General features: G+C 36.7%; 1 protein-coding gene across 9 annotated transcripts in view; it reads left to right on the plus strand.

Moving 5' to 3' along the window:
• Window positions 1-19,270, plus strand: part of TTLL7 (tubulin tyrosine ligase like 7) — a 65,134-nt gene that overhangs the window by 13,654 nt on the left and 32,210 nt on the right. For all 9 annotated transcript variants that reach the window (XR_010441240.1, XM_064720119.1, XM_064720112.1 and 6 more), the window contains 8 exons: window positions 6,172-6,347; window positions 6,501-6,635; window positions 7,540-7,661; window positions 8,359-8,426; window positions 12,419-12,577; window positions 14,065-14,281; window positions 16,698-16,862; window positions 17,705-17,863. Coding sequence is in view for 8 of the 9 variants with exons in the window: in XM_064720119.1 (XP_064576189.1) it covers window positions 6,323-6,347; window positions 6,501-6,635; window positions 7,540-7,661; window positions 8,359-8,426; window positions 12,419-12,577; window positions 14,065-14,281; window positions 16,698-16,862; window positions 17,705-17,863 (1,050 nt within the window). In the remaining variant the exon portion in view is untranslated. The remainder of the gene's footprint in view (window positions 1-6,171; window positions 6,348-6,500; window positions 6,636-7,539; window positions 7,662-8,358; window positions 8,427-12,418; window positions 12,578-14,064; window positions 14,282-16,697; window positions 16,863-17,704; window positions 17,864-19,270) is intronic.

Consider the following 19,270-nt stretch of genomic DNA (forward strand, 5'->3'; position numbering starts at 1 on the left):
TCAGGAGAAGACCACAGTAAAAGCTGTGAACTAAGGCTGCAAAGCTCCTGGGGCTCTGTGCCACTGCATGTTGCAGCCTTGGAGCTGCCACTGAAGGGTCTTTTCCTGGCTGGACTCCAGCCATTTAAAGTAATGCACTGTAGCTTGGCTTGGTCGTTTTCTTAGGGAAATGGAAATGCTGGCCATTTGGATCAACTAGTTCAGACAGTTGTTTCACAGGACTGCATGATTTGAAAAAAGTGGTGTAAATCGTGCTATTTGGATTCCTTTGTAGCTTGTACCTGTCCATTTAGCAAATCAAACACCTGGGAACTCTGTATGATCTGAAAGAGCTGCTTAATAAATGTCATATCTCTTTGGTGGTGGGAATGAAGGATGTTTAAATTAATAGACTTCATTTGACTTCAGAATATTTTGAACCAAGCCCTAATTACATGCAATTTTAAGCCAGCTGACAGATAGCCTTTTAAAAACAAGCTTGTCACTTTGACATATCAAGCCTCAAAATGAAGACTACTTTTGGCATATAGAATTTCTCTGTAAGAGAGAACTTGCCACCAAATTGTTCTTTGAACATGTAACAATAAAACTGGTTGCTATGCTTGTTTGTAGCAGGAACACTTCAACATACATTTTATAAGGCCATATATTAAAAAATCATGAAAAGGTAGGAGGCTTTTAGTTCTGCAGTTTCATTACTGAAAATTGTTATTGTCTTGCTGAGCAGGGTCCTGAAAAAGGCATTTTTCTCTATTTATCTAATTTTGAATCTGAATTTTATATCTTAATTCCAGATCAACAGTAGATTATAGGTTTGCATAACTGCAATAAATTGCACACCCCTCACTACGGTGTGTCCAGACTTCCATACTCTAAGATCTAAGGATAATTGATTTAAATATTAGATTGAAAAATCCCAGAGCACAGATGTTTTCTAGGTCAATGCTCTGAATACCATATGTTAACATCTTTCTTTTACCTGTTTCTGTGAAATTTTTGTTAATTTGATTTTCCAGCTAAGTGAAGAGTAGGGATTGCAGCACTGTGATGTTGACCTTCCATCTCTGTGGTCACCTGCCCATTCCTGTAACTGTATCTCCAGTGTGTCTCCATTTCACTGTGAAAGCTCCTTATGTCAGGAGCTTTGTGGGTTTCCTTCCAGCTCCTCTGCATTTGCAGACACTTGTGACAGCACTGAGTAAATTGCACTAATGGGCTCAGAGGAAAGCAGTCTGCTAGTTTGAAAATCTGTTCTAAAATATTCCAGCTCACTGTTGATGAGTGAGTACTTATCTGTACCCAAAGAATTCAGAAAATTACCCTGACAATCCATTTTTGTAGCCTTTCACCTAGGATGTAGGATGTTAGCTGTCTTTGAGAGGTCTTGAGATCTAAGTCTTGTTTTCTGTTCATGTATATAAAGTTAAACACATGTATAACCCACAGAGCTTTTCAAACTGGGCACCAGTAGTATCACAATTGCTTAGAAGAAAGGAAGTTCTCATTGCAAACAGTACACTGAGTGATGTGTAGAACATAGAGTATTTTGTAGCAGGTGATTCTACCATTCTGAGAGACTAAATATATCAGATTAAATAATTTTAAATGTGCATATACAATCTAGTCTCTTTTTTCTTAGGGCGCACTGTTGTGATTTCAAAGTTACTGGTATGATCCAAACTAGGTTGAAGAATCTCATTGGCTTGTTTGGAATAGATTCTCAAACTGCACTACCTTTCTTTCAGTTTGAATTTGACTCTCCTTGCTCTTTTTTGATCTGATTTATCAAACCTTTTTCTGTGATACTTACTGTTTGTGGGGGGAAAAAGGGGGTGGGGTCTAATGACATACAATTACTATTTAGAGATTAAAAACTTTCCAGATTGCATCAAGACATGAAGTGAAGGTTCATGGAAGGCAGAGGTCACTTGTGAGTAGTCTGGAGGGAAAAAAACAGGGAAATTAGAGAGGAATTTGTTAAAAAATACCTGCATATAATCTAGGCCAGAAGAGTATTTTTCAGGGCAATTTACTAACTTATTATGATACTCTTAATTTGTGTAACAGCATGAAATATTATTAAGTTTTGAGTTTCTAGAATATACAATACACAATATACAATTTGTCAAAGAATCAGTGTATTAACTATGAAACCACTTTTTTTCCACTGTCCTCTGCTCTTTACCAAGGCACTGTTCCTTTAAATGGACTTGAGCTTGGGCATCTGCTGTGTTCTCTGTCCATGTGCAACACTTCCCTCTCCAGTGAGAGTATCCTGCCTCTCCTGTCCCTGGAGGAAAAAAGATCCTTTTTTCTTTTTCTTTTTTGTCTTCTGTGCCTTTCTAGGACAGAAATGTGTCTTTCCTACTGTCACTCTCACACCTTTGCCAGGCAGCTGTAAAGATAACATCTCATCTTTTTTTTTTCTCTGTGGAGCACATTTAGTGCAAGTGCTTGTTTATATAAGAGTGTGCTAACCTGATGAAGATGCTTTCATTTCTTCTTCACAAGTCTTTCTCCCTTTATATGTTAACCATTTTTGTTCAGCTACCCTTGAATCTGTATGGTTGAGCAACAAACCTTCCCTAATTTATGTGTATCAGGATTTCAGGAGGGAAATGGCATATGCAGCAGGAACTGCAATCCTTTTCTGCCTGAGTGTGAATTCAGAGATTTCTGACAGCTGACTTGCTCCAAAAGTCCCAGTTTGAAAATAGAATGCTTTCTCCTATGTTATTAAAAGCAATCTCTTGGAAACAGCTCTCTCAGGTAGATTATGTGCAAGATATGCCTTTGCATTATTGCAGCTGAATGAGGGTTATAGGTTATGCTTATTTTATAAGCAAAAACATGTCACAGGTATGAGAACTGACTCAGAATTTGATGCAGTCATTACCCGACAATGCTGCTGCTGTTACTGTGCATGATCTGGGTGAGTCCTGCAATCAGCTTTGGCCTGTGACTGGCAAAGGCTGCCTGCAGAGCAGTCTGTGCTGCTTTTCCTTCAGCTCTGCTCTGACCTGGGAGTAGGGCTTGGCAATAACAACAAATAAGAGGATGTGAGCTAGAAGAAGATACCTGGGGAGGGCCTGGGCCAGGGAGCAAAGTAACTTTGGGATGATTTCTGCTGTATAGAATTAAAAAAGAGCTGTAGGAGCTTGTGGCTGCCAGGGCCTGTCTGAGTGAGCTCTCCTCCTTCCAGCTCCCTCCCCTCAGCACCTGCCTTTCATGTATTGCTCTGAGAGGTGTATTCCTGTCTCTCCCAAGTGATCCATTCCTCTGCTTAGAGAGTTGGTTATCCAAGGGCAGTTAGAGGAACAGTTGCAGTTTACCTGGGAAGGCTGCAGCTTCCTCAGCAGGCTGGTCCTAGGTTTTCTTGCTGCAGAATTGGAGCATCTCATGCTACTGCCCTGGGGATGCACAAAGCAGGGAGGTCTAAACAAGGGCAAGTGTACTGCTCTATGGCTTAGCCTACAATTCACAGCAGCAATTCACTGCTCTGGGTAAGGTGTCCCCCCAGATGAGATGCAGTGTCTCTTGACATGTCATGTCATGACTCTTGATCTGTCACTTGACATGGTGGGAAAAAATGCTGAGACTGTCCCATTTCACTGGACCTTATGTGGCCTTTGGAAAGGAACAAAGGGAAGGACTGCATCCTATGTAAAATATTTTGGAAAACTAATGGTTTAGAACTGCTGGTCCTTTGGAATTCAGTGAAACACTTGGTTGAAGATGGACTACTGAAGAGAAGTCAAGAAGTTGTAAAATAATTTTTAATTATTACATGCAAGCTTAGATCAGAATATGAATATATATTGGTATGGAGTGGTGCTTTTGAAAAGTTAAAATCCTAAAGTAAGTTTGAGTACAGAGTACAGTCCCATTACCTTGTTTTCCATATGGCTGAGCTACTAATTGTTCTTGGAATACTCTAAAGGTAGCCGTAAATCTTTACCATCCACTCATCTATGTGTACAAAAAACGTGAGTGGTCACAGACCTTGACCCTAAAGAGTATTGTTTTGAGAAGAAAAGAATAGTGTCTATCTAAAGAAAAGCAGTAATTCAGTAGTGTGGTGCAGTTTGGAATTTTATGGTCCACCTTCAGAACACAGTGTGTTATGGTAACTTTGGGCAGATAATTTTCTGTGTCTCTAAGATGAATGAAAGTTGTATGAGCTGCTCGCTTTTTATTAGCATATCATAGCTTGTAAATCATGCTGTGTTAGTAAAGGGCTGGCGTTTCTCACAGGGCAGTGTTAGTCCTCTTAACATTCTTCCAAATTTATTACAAGTTTTTAGTCAGTACAGCAAAGAAATGACTGCCATGCATTTTGTACATTATTAGAAGTCCTTAATTGGCTAACAGACATACTTCAGTATTATTCCCAGGAACTAAACATGTCTTGTACTCTGGTGGTATTCTTAGCCTGAGAAACAGATAACATGCAATAGCCAGTGAGTCACTGTGCCCAGCACTGCTTTTCCTTCACTGTGGTTTTAAGGAGGACAAATGCTTTGCTTTCCCAACTCTGTGTCTAATTTTAGTATGACAGTGGGCCCAAGGACTTTCAGGCCACCTTCTCAGATAATGTCATCCAAAACATTCAAACTTCAAAATGGCTGGGTGTTACTGCTGTGCTGTCTGACATTGTATCTGTGTATTAAACATCTCCTGTTCTTCGTGGATAAATACTCAGGGGCACTAAATGGACATGAGGGAGATATTTGTCTTGTTACAAAGCAGAATTTGACTCCTGGTATATTTGTGACAGTCATAAAAGAACCATAATCTGTTCTTTTTATGCTTTTGCATTACTGGGCTATTAAGGGTAAATGTCTGTCTTGAAAGGAAGTTAGATCTTGGAGCTCAAAATATCTGCTTTTGTAGTTTCTTAAAAGGTAGGTGACTTGTCCAGAAAATACATCTCCCTCTCCTCTGTTGTGTGCACATACACAGAGAAAAAGAAAAGGTGTGGACTTGTAAGTAATGTTTTAGTAATTTCCTTAATGCACATCTTGTCCAGTCTTATGACCACATATATTTTGCATCATAAGTCATGGCTGAATTTGACTTTGCTGTAATTTTCTGCTATTTATAGTAGAAGAAATCCCTTGTGCTCTCTATAAGTTATTTTAAATAAGTCTTGCAATCACCAAAAGCAGCAATATAAACTGATCTAAAGCTAGTGTGAGGAACCTTAGCTACACATATAACTGCAGAAAAGAAATGAAAGCTTTTAAAGATCAGTAACATCTTAAATATGTTTTGAAAACTTGTTGATTTGTTTGAGGCAGCCTGCCAAAGACAGCATTTATTTCCTTACAGACTTTGGTATAATAGTGCTGCATGTCCAAAGTCATGTAGCAGTGTGTTTAGAAGTGATGTATTCCCAAGGTTTTTTCCCTAATATTTTAACCCATTGTTCTTATGGTGCTTAAGCTGGACCTAAAAAACTTAATATGAGTGATTTTTCATGTAGTGCTGTATTCATGAGGGAAAAAAGGAAAAGGGAATTTTGTGTGTAGATGTAAAAAATAGCATTTTATGCAAATAAATGTTCACTTTAAAAACTGAAAATTTAAATGCTTGTCAACCCAAAATGTCTTCAAATCATATCTGTTGTGTCATGAAGTAGTCATGAAACTGCATCCACATTACCACATGGTTACTGGACAATTGCTTCAAAAAACATTGAAAAGTAAAAAAGAGGAAACAGATTATTAATGTGATTTCAGTTATTTCCCACTTGGTACTGAAAATCTATCACACAGTGTGTCTGATTTTAATTTTTTATTTCAAATATGGTTTTAAGTATAAAATACTAAATTCATTGAGCTTTATGGAGATAGAAAGTGGCATTATTGATTGAATTCAGTGTTACCTATTTTCATGTCCAAAATGTCCCATATCCAAATGAAAATCAGAAAAAGAGGTAATATAATTTCATTTTGAAAATTATCACTGCATAATGATTTTTCCAGAAAGAAAATAATTGAACTGCAATGAATAAAGTTTTATATTTTCAATAGCTTGATCAATCTTCTGAAATAAGCAATTCTTTATACATGCAATTAAAAGTGTTTTCATATTTAGTTTCCTGCTATTTGCTTTTTTCTTTTCAGGACTTGTCTATGACAAAGTCTCTCTTATATTTCTTTAACACAGGTATCTGTCCATTCCAGAACTAATATTTTCTACAACCAGAGACTGAAATGGCATGGCCGGAGTTTTAAGTAATTTGGCTTTGACAGTTTCAGCCTTTGCTGAGAAGTTGGAACAGAATTTGAACTCCATTTCTGCACTGTCCTAGGTTATAATGCCATCCTTTCCTAATGAGGGAGGTATGCTAATCTTGGATTTTTAATATACCCTATGAATTCCTCAGTATGCTTGTACCTATAAATTGTGATGGAGTACTGCTTGTATTTTTAGTTAATTTGTATATGTTATTTGAGATATAAAAATGTTAATAGTTACAACATTATTTTTCAAAGATAACCGTGGAACTGCTCCACTGACTTTGAGTTCAGAACTACCCTATCAGAGCACAATTAAAAGAAAAGTCAGAAAGAAGAAGAAGAAGAATGGAGTTATCACTGCCAATATTGCTGGCACGAAATATGAAATTGGTAGGAAGCTGCATATTTTGTTTTCATCCTAATAGCCTTTGATGTGAGAGAGTTACTGATTAATGGACTGAATTAATGGATTCTGTATCAAGCTGACAGTCAGACAATTCTGAAGGAGTTTCTTTTATAAGAAACCTGGGGTTTTCTTGTAACATTTAATTCATAGCTTTGGATACTGTGCATCTATTAATCCCCATTTGTTACTCATATTGATTCCCACTTGTTACTTTGAAATGTGAAAACTTAAGTAATCAAGAAGGCTGTGGAAGAACCTTCTAAATACCTATGTGTTTGGAAGTTTATTAAAGCCTTGAAAGATGAGCAGTGTAAATTCAATGTTAAATACTCTAATTATTATACAGAGGCATTTCAGTAAAGTCTGTTAAGGTTTTGTATTTTCATGTTCAGTGCTAAAATATTTTTTTCCTATAATCAGAGTTATGCATGGCATGTTATCAGATTTTTTTTTTTAATTAAAATAATGCATGCATTTGCTTTTGCAACACTGTACCTTCCTCAGGGAGGTATTTTTGTCCCTATCTGCAGTGACACTTATAGTCATCACTGTTTTAAAATTAACTTATGGCATAACCAAGATTAAATCTAACTGCTGTACAAGAGGATTTTTGTTGGATCGTTGGGGAATACCTTGAAGCTCTTGGCAGTTCCCATAAGAGGTTGTGCTGATTCCTGCCTCACTTTAAGGTGCTGAAGCATTGTAATGGCAGGTTTGCAATAGACTGATGGAAATACTGCAAGATAAATAGCTTGCCATGCTAACATTGTTCTCTGACAAAGGGTTCTGTATTGGAAGTATTTAAAATCTTAATTGATTTTTTAAATGTTGACAATGAATCTACTTAAGAGATTCAAGATAGTGCCTAAGAGTGTGATTTCTCCACAGTGCGTATAGTAATACAAGAGATGGGATTTGTGAAAACGCGTGATGAGGATGAAACAGCAAATCTGATCTGGAGCGATTGTGCTGTGCAGCAAGAGAAGATTGCTGAGCTGCAGAACTATCAGGTGCAGTGGTAGTTCAGATTTTTGTCATGTTTCCATAAACTGCTTTACTCTGAGATGTGCAGTAATTGTCAGTAACTGCTCAGTTCCCTTTGTGTGGAGGGGAAAAAACCCCACACAAACCACAAACCAAACAGGCGGCATTAAGGCTGAACCACTGCATAGCTTAGAATCCTATTCTCTTCTCCAGAGTTATTTGTTCTTACCACTTGGAATTTGGTGTATAAATATTTGGGGCTGTTCTTTCATGCTTTTTTCTGCCAGTTGAGTGTTGTGAATGATCAATTTAAAGAAGATACTAAGCATCATTTATAAGTTTCTCATAAGCTTTGAAGCAGTAAGTTAAGAAACAGAGCTCTCTCTCAACAGTCCTGTGAATGAATATTTTGGTTTTTTTACCATTATCTTGTGTTTGCATTCTCTGTTTCTAGATAGCTTTGTGAATAAAAGTATGATAGTCTCATGTATGAAATTAAATCAGTGGGCACTTATATGGATGGAAGAGAATACATCTTGCAGCATCTTCAGCATTGTTAGAATAGGTAGTGTAGTGTAAGATATTATCTTAAATAATTTAGATTTAACAGTACTTGTGTTTGCCTGAGCATGCAGTTGAATGTTTTAAATGACTGTAATTAGGTATGCCAGAAAAACTAAAAAGTTTCAATTAATTTTCCTTTTTTTTTTCCTACTTCCTCAGAGAATCAACCATTTTCCAGGAATGGGAGAGATATGCAGAAAGGATTTTCTGGCAAGAAACATGACTAAGTAATATTTCTTTTAATATTAAGAAGTTTTCCAGCTGTGATATTTAATGCAATAATATACAGAACTATTGCTTTTGAGGCTTGTTTATTTTTACTAAGAAACTAGGAGAGGACCAAGAAGAATTTTCAAAGTTTTTTAATAGCTTTAGCTTTGGTCCTGGATCTGAAGCATTGGAGTGGGCTACTTTATTTCTCCAGTTGACTTCAGTGGAGTGTTATGTGGGTTCACTTCTCTGTCTAAACACTGCAGAATGTAGGTGAGTCTTGAATTATTGTACAATAAATCTAATACATAATGCACCCACGTATGTATCCCATAATAGAAGAACAGAACAAAAGAACTGTATGTGGCTGGATAGTGCATCTGGACTATCCTGTGCAATGTGCTGTAGGATTGCCCTGCTTCACCTGGGACCCAGGACCTGAGAACCCACTGAAGTCCCTTCCAACCTCACCAATTCTGTGATAGTACTTGTTTAAAATAATTAATGTTTATATTTTTCTGTATATCACATTTAAAAAATGTGAAGCATCTTACTGTTTATATAAGAAATTAGTCAGTGAGCCTCATTTGTCTAATTAGAAATTCGCCTCACTCTAGTGGATTAACTGGGTTCTCAGGAATTATCCTAGCTGAGAATCTGTGAGTAAGACTTGTAAGAAAACAATACTAAATAATGATCTGATAGCCAGGTAAGGAAAGGTTTGAGGGTAAATATATGTCAATATTTTATTCTAATCTAAATTAGTTTGTAGAGCAATTATTAATAGAGCTAATCTTTTGGCCCAGAACCTGACTTACACAATTTAACTTCTAACAGAACAAATCTACCTTACTCAGAGAGGGAAATACTATTCAGGAGTAATGCACTTCAGGAGTTCTTTTTTCAGGCAATATCCAGGCACTCTGGATCACAGGACCATGTGGTTTTCACGTGCAGAAAGGTGGAAGGGAGCAGTGTAATAACATGTGTAATATAAAAGAAGACAACTCAGCAAAGAAAGTATAGGAACACAGAATAATGGAACAGATGGAAAGAGAAATGTAATTGAGAAAAAAAGGCGGACATGAACATCATTTTCAAGGATAATAACAAGAACACAGAAAAGAAAAAAGTAACAATAGAAGTGCCATTGTAAGGCCAAGTAGATCTTAAGAGACCGTTGTGAAGAGTCTCTTAGATGAGAGTTCCTTGTGTGAAGGATAAGTGTGGTTACAAAATGAATGCAGTAAATGGGGGAGAAAGTGCACAGGATGAGTGGGAAGGGGCATGGATTCAGCTATGCAATATTGTCTTTTCCAACACCTTTGTTGATTGTATTTAAAAGGTTCATGAAATGATCATGGGCCAAGAATCATTCTCATCCATATATACCCACTAACGTTTCATATGTGAAAAGTCAGGAAAGTCAGTGGAATCTGCTTTATTAGACTGAAGGTTTTGCCTTTTGTGAGCTATGTTTTGTTCAACACCATTGATTCTTTTGTACAGAAAGCACTCTGAGATCAAAAGCAGTCTGACCACATTTGTGAGCTAAAATAGTACTCAGAAGAACAATAATTTGCTGTTTGTTTCTCAGACCTCCTGATAAGGACAGCAAAAGCTAAAGGATAGAGCAGCACAGTGAAAAAGTGGTTACTCATGATAGTGGACAGCCCATGTGCTGAAAAATAGGGCTATTGTAATGGAATAGGCCTTGATTCCACAGGCTACTTAATGATGTTCCTAAGCCCTTTCTGAATAGGGCTTTGCAGGGAAAGAACAGAGCTGAATTCTTTTTTTGAAAGTTTTAGTGAGCCCCAGAACCTACAAACAATGCTGAAGTATTCCACTTCATAATATTAAGTGTTTGTAATCCCCCAGTTATGCATTAAAAAGATAAGGCATATAGAACTTTTATACTTTCAGTCAAAAAATAATATCAATATGTCAGGAATAGCTTGAAGCTGGAGTAGGCAGTGTGTATATTGAAACCCTTGAGTAAGTTAAACGACAGGTCTCTAGCATGTAACAGGAGGCATATGATAAATAATCTGGAGAGGAATTTAAGCTAACACAGAAATTGCTTTTTGCCTAAAAATAGGATAATTTTTGCATAGATAAGACACTCAGTTGGCAAAGTAATAATATTCATAAAGACAGAGCAGATGGAGAGTAGTTTAACTACATGAATCAATCAGGAATTCAAATATCTACTTCTGTTTTCAAAAAGTTTTCCCGAATATTTAGTGGCTTTCATTGAACCAGATTTCTTAGAACCATAGTTACAATGAAGCTGCAGAAGCACAGAACCTCATGCAGTAGTGCTGCAGCCATTGTGGTTTCTGCAGAGTGTTTGTTGGGAGGTTGGCTACACAGTTTGGTGACAGTGTATCCATTATACCAGTAGGGCTTGGCTACAGTCCTAGCCCCATGCATGTGGCTCAAAAAAGCTCTGTTTTCTCCATTAGTATTTTAGCCACTTAAAGAAAAAGTATCTGCCCAAGAGTATTACATAAGCTCATAGTAGAAATGAAAAATAAAAATATTTCCTTTTTTTACACATTATTATGCTGATGCTATTAGTTTTCAATACAAAAGGAGAAATATACCTAAATCTGTATTTAATTAAAAAATATTAAATTTCACCATAGTGGTATTTAAAAAAAATAAATCTAAGTTGGAGAACTTCCTGTATCACCTAATTTCTTTTCAAATTTCCAATTCCTTTCAGTTGGTCTGTGCATATTTGTATTTTAGATGTGTCCACTCTATGCTACAGAGTATTTGTGAGTTACCTGAACTAATTTCGTATGAGGTTCTGTATGAAGGGAGTTTCAGGTACTCTGAGTATCTGAAACAAGGTGGCTACAGCAGTGTGTAACTCAGCAAAGACTAAATTTACCCTGTTGGGAGCAATGATGCCAGTGTGCATAGCAGCACCAAGTGCCCATTGCTCCTAGACCTTGGCTGCTAAGCAGTGTTAAAGGAGCTGTGTGTACCTCAGCCATACCAACAGCGTGGGGTGGGTGTATCTTCCTGTCATACACAGCTCTGGGTGATGGACACTTCTGCTACCCCAATTCTTTACCATTCTTCTTCTTCCATTTTTCTTTACAGAGGTACAGACTTTTTCTTCACAGAGGTATAGAATGAGATACATTCACTACCTCAGCTGCCACAGCTATTAAAGCAGGGAGATCAGGACTTTGCTGCATCCTTTCCCCAGATTCAGCGTTTGATTCCCTATTTTTATTTTAGTTCTTTTGCTCCACCCCTTCACCCTACTCCCTTCCTGCTTGATCTTGCTTTGAATGTCTTTGCTTTCTTTTGATTAAATTAGGTGCTTTTGGAATCTTAATCCAAATATACTGGGACCAAAGACTAATCCAAACTTGTGTGATTTGTCCTATATAGGAAATGAATGAGTTGCTTGGCCTGTGTCGAAGTCTACTTACTACAATTCCTCATTTTTAAAATTCTTTCAAAAGGAACAAAAAACTCCTCCTTAATTGCTTCCAATTGCTTTTTAATTTTAAATTGAGTCTTTTTTGCACCCAAGAAGAAAATCCCAATATCCCAACTCCTCTTTTTTGTGTCTGTTGAATCCTCATAGCTCCCCAGACATCTAACAATATGAAAATTAAAATACTTCCCAAATACCACCTCCCCATGCCAAAAAAAAAAAAAATCCATGGTTTGTTAGGAGTTCAATATTAAATGGTAACAGGAGTGAAATGGATGCCAAGAAATGAGATGGATACCAGTAACATAATAAGCACATAAGCAAAAATGCTCAAGATAATCTGCTTTAGAATATAATACATTCACACTCATATGAATATGTAATAGAATGCTAACTATTCTTAAAGAAATGCAAAAGTTTGCTTTCATATTACAGAATTTTGCTGAAAAAGCTCCCTTGTCAAATTGTCATGAGTGCTTTTTCATCTTGAGGATTGAAACATCAAAGTAGTCAAAAGATTTTAACTCAATTACCCTTTTTGTGCAGAATGATCAAGAGTCAGCCTCAGGAGTACAGTTTCATTCCTCGAACGTGGATCTTTCCTGCAGAGTACACACAGTTTCAGAACTATGTAAAAGAATTGAAGAAGAAGCGTAGACAGAAAACTTTCATAGTCAAACCAGCTAATGGTGCAATGGGACATGGGTGAGTTGTGAGTTACCTTCAGTCTTCTTTCCTGTTAAAGGTGAAATCCAGTGCTACTTACAACATTAACAGAAGCTGTGTGTTAATAAGAAGATTGTATTTTGAGTGTAAGTCAGTGTATTGGGTGAAGGCTTCACAAGCATTAAATAAACTCAAATAATTATTATGAACACAGTTATTTTATTGTGAATTTTTCTGCTGTGCTTAGATTTATAGGGTGAGATTGTACTGGGCATAAATGGCAGGGTTTTGGTGGCTGGAGGCTGCAGGGATGTGTGTGGGAGGTCAGGATCTTTCACAGCTTTAAAACCAGCTCAGACACCCCATTGTGTTCCCAAACTGCAGCCAGTCAGAGATGCAGAAATGTGTTTGAGAGCAGCAGCCACAAGGTTTAGGAGAGACAGAGGAGATGCTGTTGGGGATGTGGCTGGATGTGCACTCTTGGAAGCAGGGCACAGCCCTGAAGAGACTGCAGCCTGCAGTTGAGTTGAAGAAGTTTTATTTGTGACAGGGCCACACAGTAAAAATCCAATGAGATAAATATTGCAATTGTAATTTTAGTTCCTTTTTTTTAGATATTTTGGTTTTAGCTTTTATTGCTTTTAATATCAATTTGAATTATGCTATATAATAAAACTCTTAGTTTTTCAGCATATGTCAAAATTACTATAAAAGTAAGGCTCCCGAACTTTCAATTTCTTTATTTTTCAGTCTTCTTGATAAGGGCTAAGATAAGCTAAAGGGAAAGGTACTGGCATAGTCCAGAGAAATTTCTGCAAAGTACTTCACTCTATTAGGACTATTCAGTACCAAACCTCTGAAATGTATAATGAATAATAGGGAATAAGGTTAAGGTAGCCTTAAGGTTCTGGGAATTTTAGGTTAATAATAGTATACTGAAAATATTAGCTTTTACAGTTATTTAAAAGTCTATATTATTAGAGATTGGAAGTTCATAGTTCATATGTAAACCTTTTTTCACTCTGGTGTAAAGGAACTGGAAATACAGAAATACTGAGTTTAATCTATGCCATCCTCGGACATACAGATCAGTGTCCTGCTTTGCAAACTTCATCACCTATGGTTAGCACTGGAAGTTCTTTGCAGTCTGTGCCTCAGGCAGAAGTTGTGACAAAGACTGGAAGTCTATTTTTAGAGCTGCATGAGGAATAATCACAGAAGCTGGAGACTGGTCGTTCTGCCAAACAATTTCTAAGTGTAGAGCAAACCCATTATTACAAATTGTTGAATCAAAGCAAGCAGAAAGTTTCTTTGAAATGGCTCGTTGCTTTTTTCCATCTAGTGAACCACAATAAAGGACAGGAAACCAAAAGCCTTGTAAGGGAATGGAACTTTTTCTCTGCCCTAAAAATCAGATATCTAAGTCTCTCTAGGTAGACCTTAGCCTCCCTACTTGGCTGGGTGACCACGATAATCTATTTCAAAGACTAATGTCCAAGTTTTAAAATAACTTTTGTTTTTACCAGGATCTCTTTAATAAGAAATGGAGAAAAGTTACAAGCTCAGGATCACTTAATTGTTCAGGAATATCTTGACAAACCATTTCTCATGGAAGGCTACAAGTTCGATTTACGTGTGTATATTCTTGTGACCTCCTGTGATCCATTAAAAATATTTTTATATCATGATGGACTGGTGAGAATGGGCACAGAGAAGTATCACCCCCCCAGTGACTCAAATTTGGTAAGTTGGAGTTTATTCCAATTTATTGCTTATGGTATAGACTTTAACCTGTGTAGTGTTTGCAGGTGGTAAAATTAAATAAACTGGGACTTGAGTTCATCTGGATAAACTTCTACATTGCCATTGAAGAGAAAAAAAATTTTATGAAAGACACTTAACACATGGTTTTCTATCAAAATCACAAGTATAGCCACATTATTGCTTATATATAAAATTTCATATGACTTTGCATGTAGTATGCTAAAGAATTTAAATATATTCTAGGGGAAAGCAAAAGATAACAATCCAAAAAATAAAATCAAATCACTGCAAGAATGGGCACATTGCTTTTATATTCATCTGAGACTGAGGCTGGGGTGGCAGGTGGTAATAAGCTTTATCTCCTGCTAGATCAATGCTCAGCATCCATGACGTTTGGAGCCTTTGCTGAGGGTCCTGCCAGGTTTCAGCCATTGTGTTGGGAAGTGAGGCAGAAAGGAGAGAACCAGCACTGCAGGGGCCCAGTGCTCACTGCAGTCCCTGAGCATGAGGAATCTCCTGCTGCTGCTGCTGTTTGTCAGTGACTGCTCCAGCAGGGTCAGGAGTGTGTACTTGGCAGCTTTAGGGTGATTCAGAAGAGCTGCCTGTAAGCACAGAGAAAACCCAGAAATGCTAAGGGTCGTGCTAAAGATTTTGCACAATTTTCTGCTCTTGTTCTACTGTATGGCATGTTGCCCTATTGGGGGGTGTAAACCCTTCTCTTTTGGCTCAGACCAAAATGCAGATGTCTAAGAAAGAAGTAGATTTGCAGCATTGGAAGGTATTAGTAGGTTAGGTTTGTTATACCTCTCTCTGTACTCCATTGCTTTTAGAGCAGCTTCCATGTAATTATGTAACTGAAAACACCATAGAGCCTTTTTGCCTATGTGAAATTTAAAATTCTGACTGTCTCTTGCTGTGCCTTTGAAAAACGCAGGTACAATTTGAGGCCCAGTACAAATGCTATATTTGGAAGTGTTCCAGTACTATATTTGGAATAGTTTGCTTTTACAATTTGTGTATTGCTGCTAATCTCAGCATTAGCAGCACTGAAATATGCTCTGAGAGGATAAACAGAGCAGGCAGTTGTTTCTGTGTTCTCAGAACTGTTCATGCTGGAAGTTGTCTATTGTGTGAAATAACGTGCTTGTCACTAATGACATTGTTCTTTGGATGACATATTTCCACAGTGACATTGTTCCAAATAACTTTGGACTATCAGTTCAGATGCCCAAATACTTTTTTTTTTAATAGTCTAACACATAATTACTTTTGTCTGAAATAATTTGAATTTCATGGAATGATGACTTAAAACCAATAGATTTCAGAATGATTCTTAAAGGAGTAATGAAGCCATGGGAGAAATTCAGTGCTTCTAGTGCTACTACAATATACTGTTAACTCGTTTGCAATTAAATTGATTGGTTTTGGTAATTTCATTAAGTTTTTTAAAGATAAGGAAGTGTAGTAAGATAAATGGCAGCAGAAGGCTTGTGTTATCTATTAAAAATGAATTGGAACAGAAGGCTTATGGTCACCTTAGAATATCATCTACTCTCATGTATGTAATCAAACATGACAGAGAACTGTCACTGTGATAGGACAGGCATCACCACAGTGTAAGTGAAAAGCTGAATTAATCTCTGGGAGATAATGTAAATGTACAGATCATGATTTATAAATTGAGCTTGGAAAAGGAATGCTTTCTTTAAATTCAACTGATAACGTGAGTCTATTGCTGCTGACATTTTGCTCCATGAAGGATCTCAGTCATTTATGTAACGTATGTTTTGAAATTTACCTCCCTCTGATGTATGGCTACCAGCCAGTTAAAAATGAGCAATTTTGGCAGATATCAGCATGGCAGATGAGTTTATATGTAAAAGATATTTTAAAGTATCACTATCATGAGAACACTTCTCATAAATAAGCTGCAGTGAAAACTGAAATGTGGGATTGTCTATGAAGCAGATGTCAGAGTGTCTTTTAGCACTTTAAAAGTAGCACTTCAAAATACTGACTTTATTGTTTGCTTCTTGTGGAATGTAATTATTCTCTAAGTTATGATAATTGCTTTTTACTTTTTTAGGTAGTTGTTTATATAGAGACCTGTAAAAATGGGAGATATAGTGTCTAACCAGCTGTGGATTGGTGGATCAGTTCATTGCAACTGGCTTAAGTAGAAGCCCAGGTTTTGTTGTGAGAAGGCTATGGAGCATTCAGTCATGCAATCTCCCAGAATCAGAAACACTAAATCTGCACGTAGTGTATTTCCAAATATGAGCTGTTTGATTATGTCTTTATTGATTTAATGTCAGTTTTTCTTTACATGATTTTGAATTGACTATTTTAGAATTGTTTTTAAAGTTTTTAAAATGTCTTCTCTTCCTTTTTTTAGAGTCAATTGTATATGCATCTGACTAACTACTCTGTCAATAAACATAATGAGCACTTTGAACGGGATGAAACAGAAGACAAAGGAAGCAAACGCTCCATAAAATGGTTTACTGAGTTTCTAGAAACAAATAATCTTGATGTCTCCAAATTCTGGAGTGATATTTCAGTAAGATCGACTAAAGCACTTTATTTTATTTTGTGTATTTTTAGAAAATTAATTGCTTCTGCCATCTGCTTTACTGCAATTCAGAATGATTTTTGAAACTTTATTAACCCAAGTTCTCAGCAATGGATGTCACAAAGGACATACTATAAACTATTACTATGTTTTTAAAAATACTAAATTCATAGATGTTAACATTTTTTGTAAAATGTAAAAAATGTTAACATTTTTTCTGAGGATCAAAAGTCCTTTCAAGCAGTTATTCACATAAGGAATATGCCATTTAAAGCTACAAAGGAATCATGCCATTTAAACTCTTGGAGACTTTATTTTAGTGTATAAAGTGAATTTTATGTGTAAATATTTACAAAATTGTAGTCAATTGTAGTCAATTGCATATATCTTTGTACTTACTCAAGCACCACTGAAGTGGTTGTGTTACAGGTGTCTTTAGATGAGGAATAGGCTTAAGACTGTTAGAGCTTAAAGCTGTTTGTATGATTCTGAGAACACTTATCAAAAATTATACTGCAAAATGAAATGGATGAAGATTGGCTATACTATTCAATGTTACCAATTTGCTTTTATTCTTTAACTTATTGCAAGTCTCAAAGTTTGTATGTAGCATGGAAAGTACAGCAATAGTCTAGAACTATATAAAGTTATATATGGTAATAGATCGGAATAGTTTGTTTACTATACACTATTTATTTGGTATTGTAAATTTTTTTTTTAGTAGGTATGTATGTAAATGAAATTTGAGATATTAAAGCAGGAAACACTGTAGTTCAGTGTGTGCTGGTGTTTTCTCTGCTGATGAATTTTTCTGAACCGCATCCCTGCAGGAGCTGGTGGTGAAGACTCTGATAGTGGCGGAGCCGCACGTGCTGCACGCCTATCGCATGTGCAGGCCGGGGCAAGCTCCAGGCAGCGACAGTGTCTGCTTTGAAGTCCTGGGATTTGATATTCTGCTGGACAGAAAACTAAAACCATGGCTCCTAGAGGTAAATCTCTTCATACAGATGTAAAGTAAATTTTTAGGCATAAAGTTAATTAAGCCCCAGCTGAATCCATATCTATGTAAGAAAACCTGCCAAGAAAATCTGTGCACTGTTGTTGGGTACATGAATGGTGCTTTTTTGCAGCGTCCATACAGAAGTGCAGTATCACCTTGCAGTGATTTTTGATACTGAAAAAAAGATAATTGTTTTCCTAGACTGATGTTGCATTTCAGATATTTTTGAAAGTTTTAATGGGAAGTGTAACATTAATGCAGTTATTATTGTAGCTAGAGGACCTTGATTGTAGCAAGTGGGTGCTACATAGATTTCTTTCATGAGTATGGCTATGTAATATGGCTCAGGTAACTTTTGTGAATGTGTGCCCTTAATCTTTTCCTTTTTGTGGATATGTGTTCTTTTCCTCTCCTGTGCTTTTAAAAGCATGGCCATAAACAGAGAAAATGAATTTGATATACAGGAAATTCTGCAGACAATTGGTATGATGGGATTGGAAGAAACATTTATTCTCTGATATGTTTGTTAGTGGTACAGTTAAATTAAGTGGTGCTCACACACATTTTCAACCAGAAATGTTTGAACTTTGTCTGTTGTGTCTCTTATATTGCTCTATTAATAACATACGGATGATGTTCACTTGTCTTTTTTCAGATTGTCTTATTTCATTCTGTTAACTGGTTGGGGGCTGTGCAGCTTGGGGAAAAAAAAGCAAAATGTATTCAAAAACCCTCTATTGACAGCAAGTCATGAATATGATTTAGCTACTGATGAACAAAATATACACAATTAACTTACTGAATTATAACCTCATTTGCAGGCCATTAATACTGTCAACAGTTGTTTTGTTGTGCTTATTTCTCTCAGGGATTGATTATAATTTTAATTAGAAAAATAAAATTCCTCCACTGTTGCCATGCAGACATAGCATATTTGGTGGCTTTGATGTTCTCGCCAACAGCAACGCATGACACGAACTTAGTCTGTACTACATCAACATCTTCTGTTTTTGTCCAGTGAAGCTTGCTGCCCCTTTGATTTAGCACTGCACTTCCAGATTATCATCTGTAGGTTGCCTGTAGCTTGCATATAACTGTGTGTAGTTATTTGAGTGCAAACTGAGGGGTGTGTGTAACATTTCATTCAGCCCTGTAGCAAATGCTGACAGACCAATTCTGTGAGAGGTGTTGAGTCAGCCAGCATTGGGAGTCCATTCTGAAGGACCCCTCTCTGTCTGCTCTGATGAACTATGGAGATTTTGGGGGGTTTGAGTAACTGCATATGTGTCTCTGAGGAGAATCATATTACCCCAAACTCCTTGTTTAGGAGGGAGTAAAGTAGTAAATGCTCCTGGTATTTTGAGTTGCTGGAGAATACTTCATGACTTGGAATTTT

The sequence above is a fragment of the Zonotrichia leucophrys genome, chromosome 8, assembly GCF_028769735.1.
Source record: "Zonotrichia leucophrys gambelii isolate GWCS_2022_RI chromosome 8, RI_Zleu_2.0, whole genome shotgun sequence".
NCBI lineage: Eukaryota > Metazoa > Chordata > Aves > Passeriformes > Passerellidae > Zonotrichia > Zonotrichia leucophrys.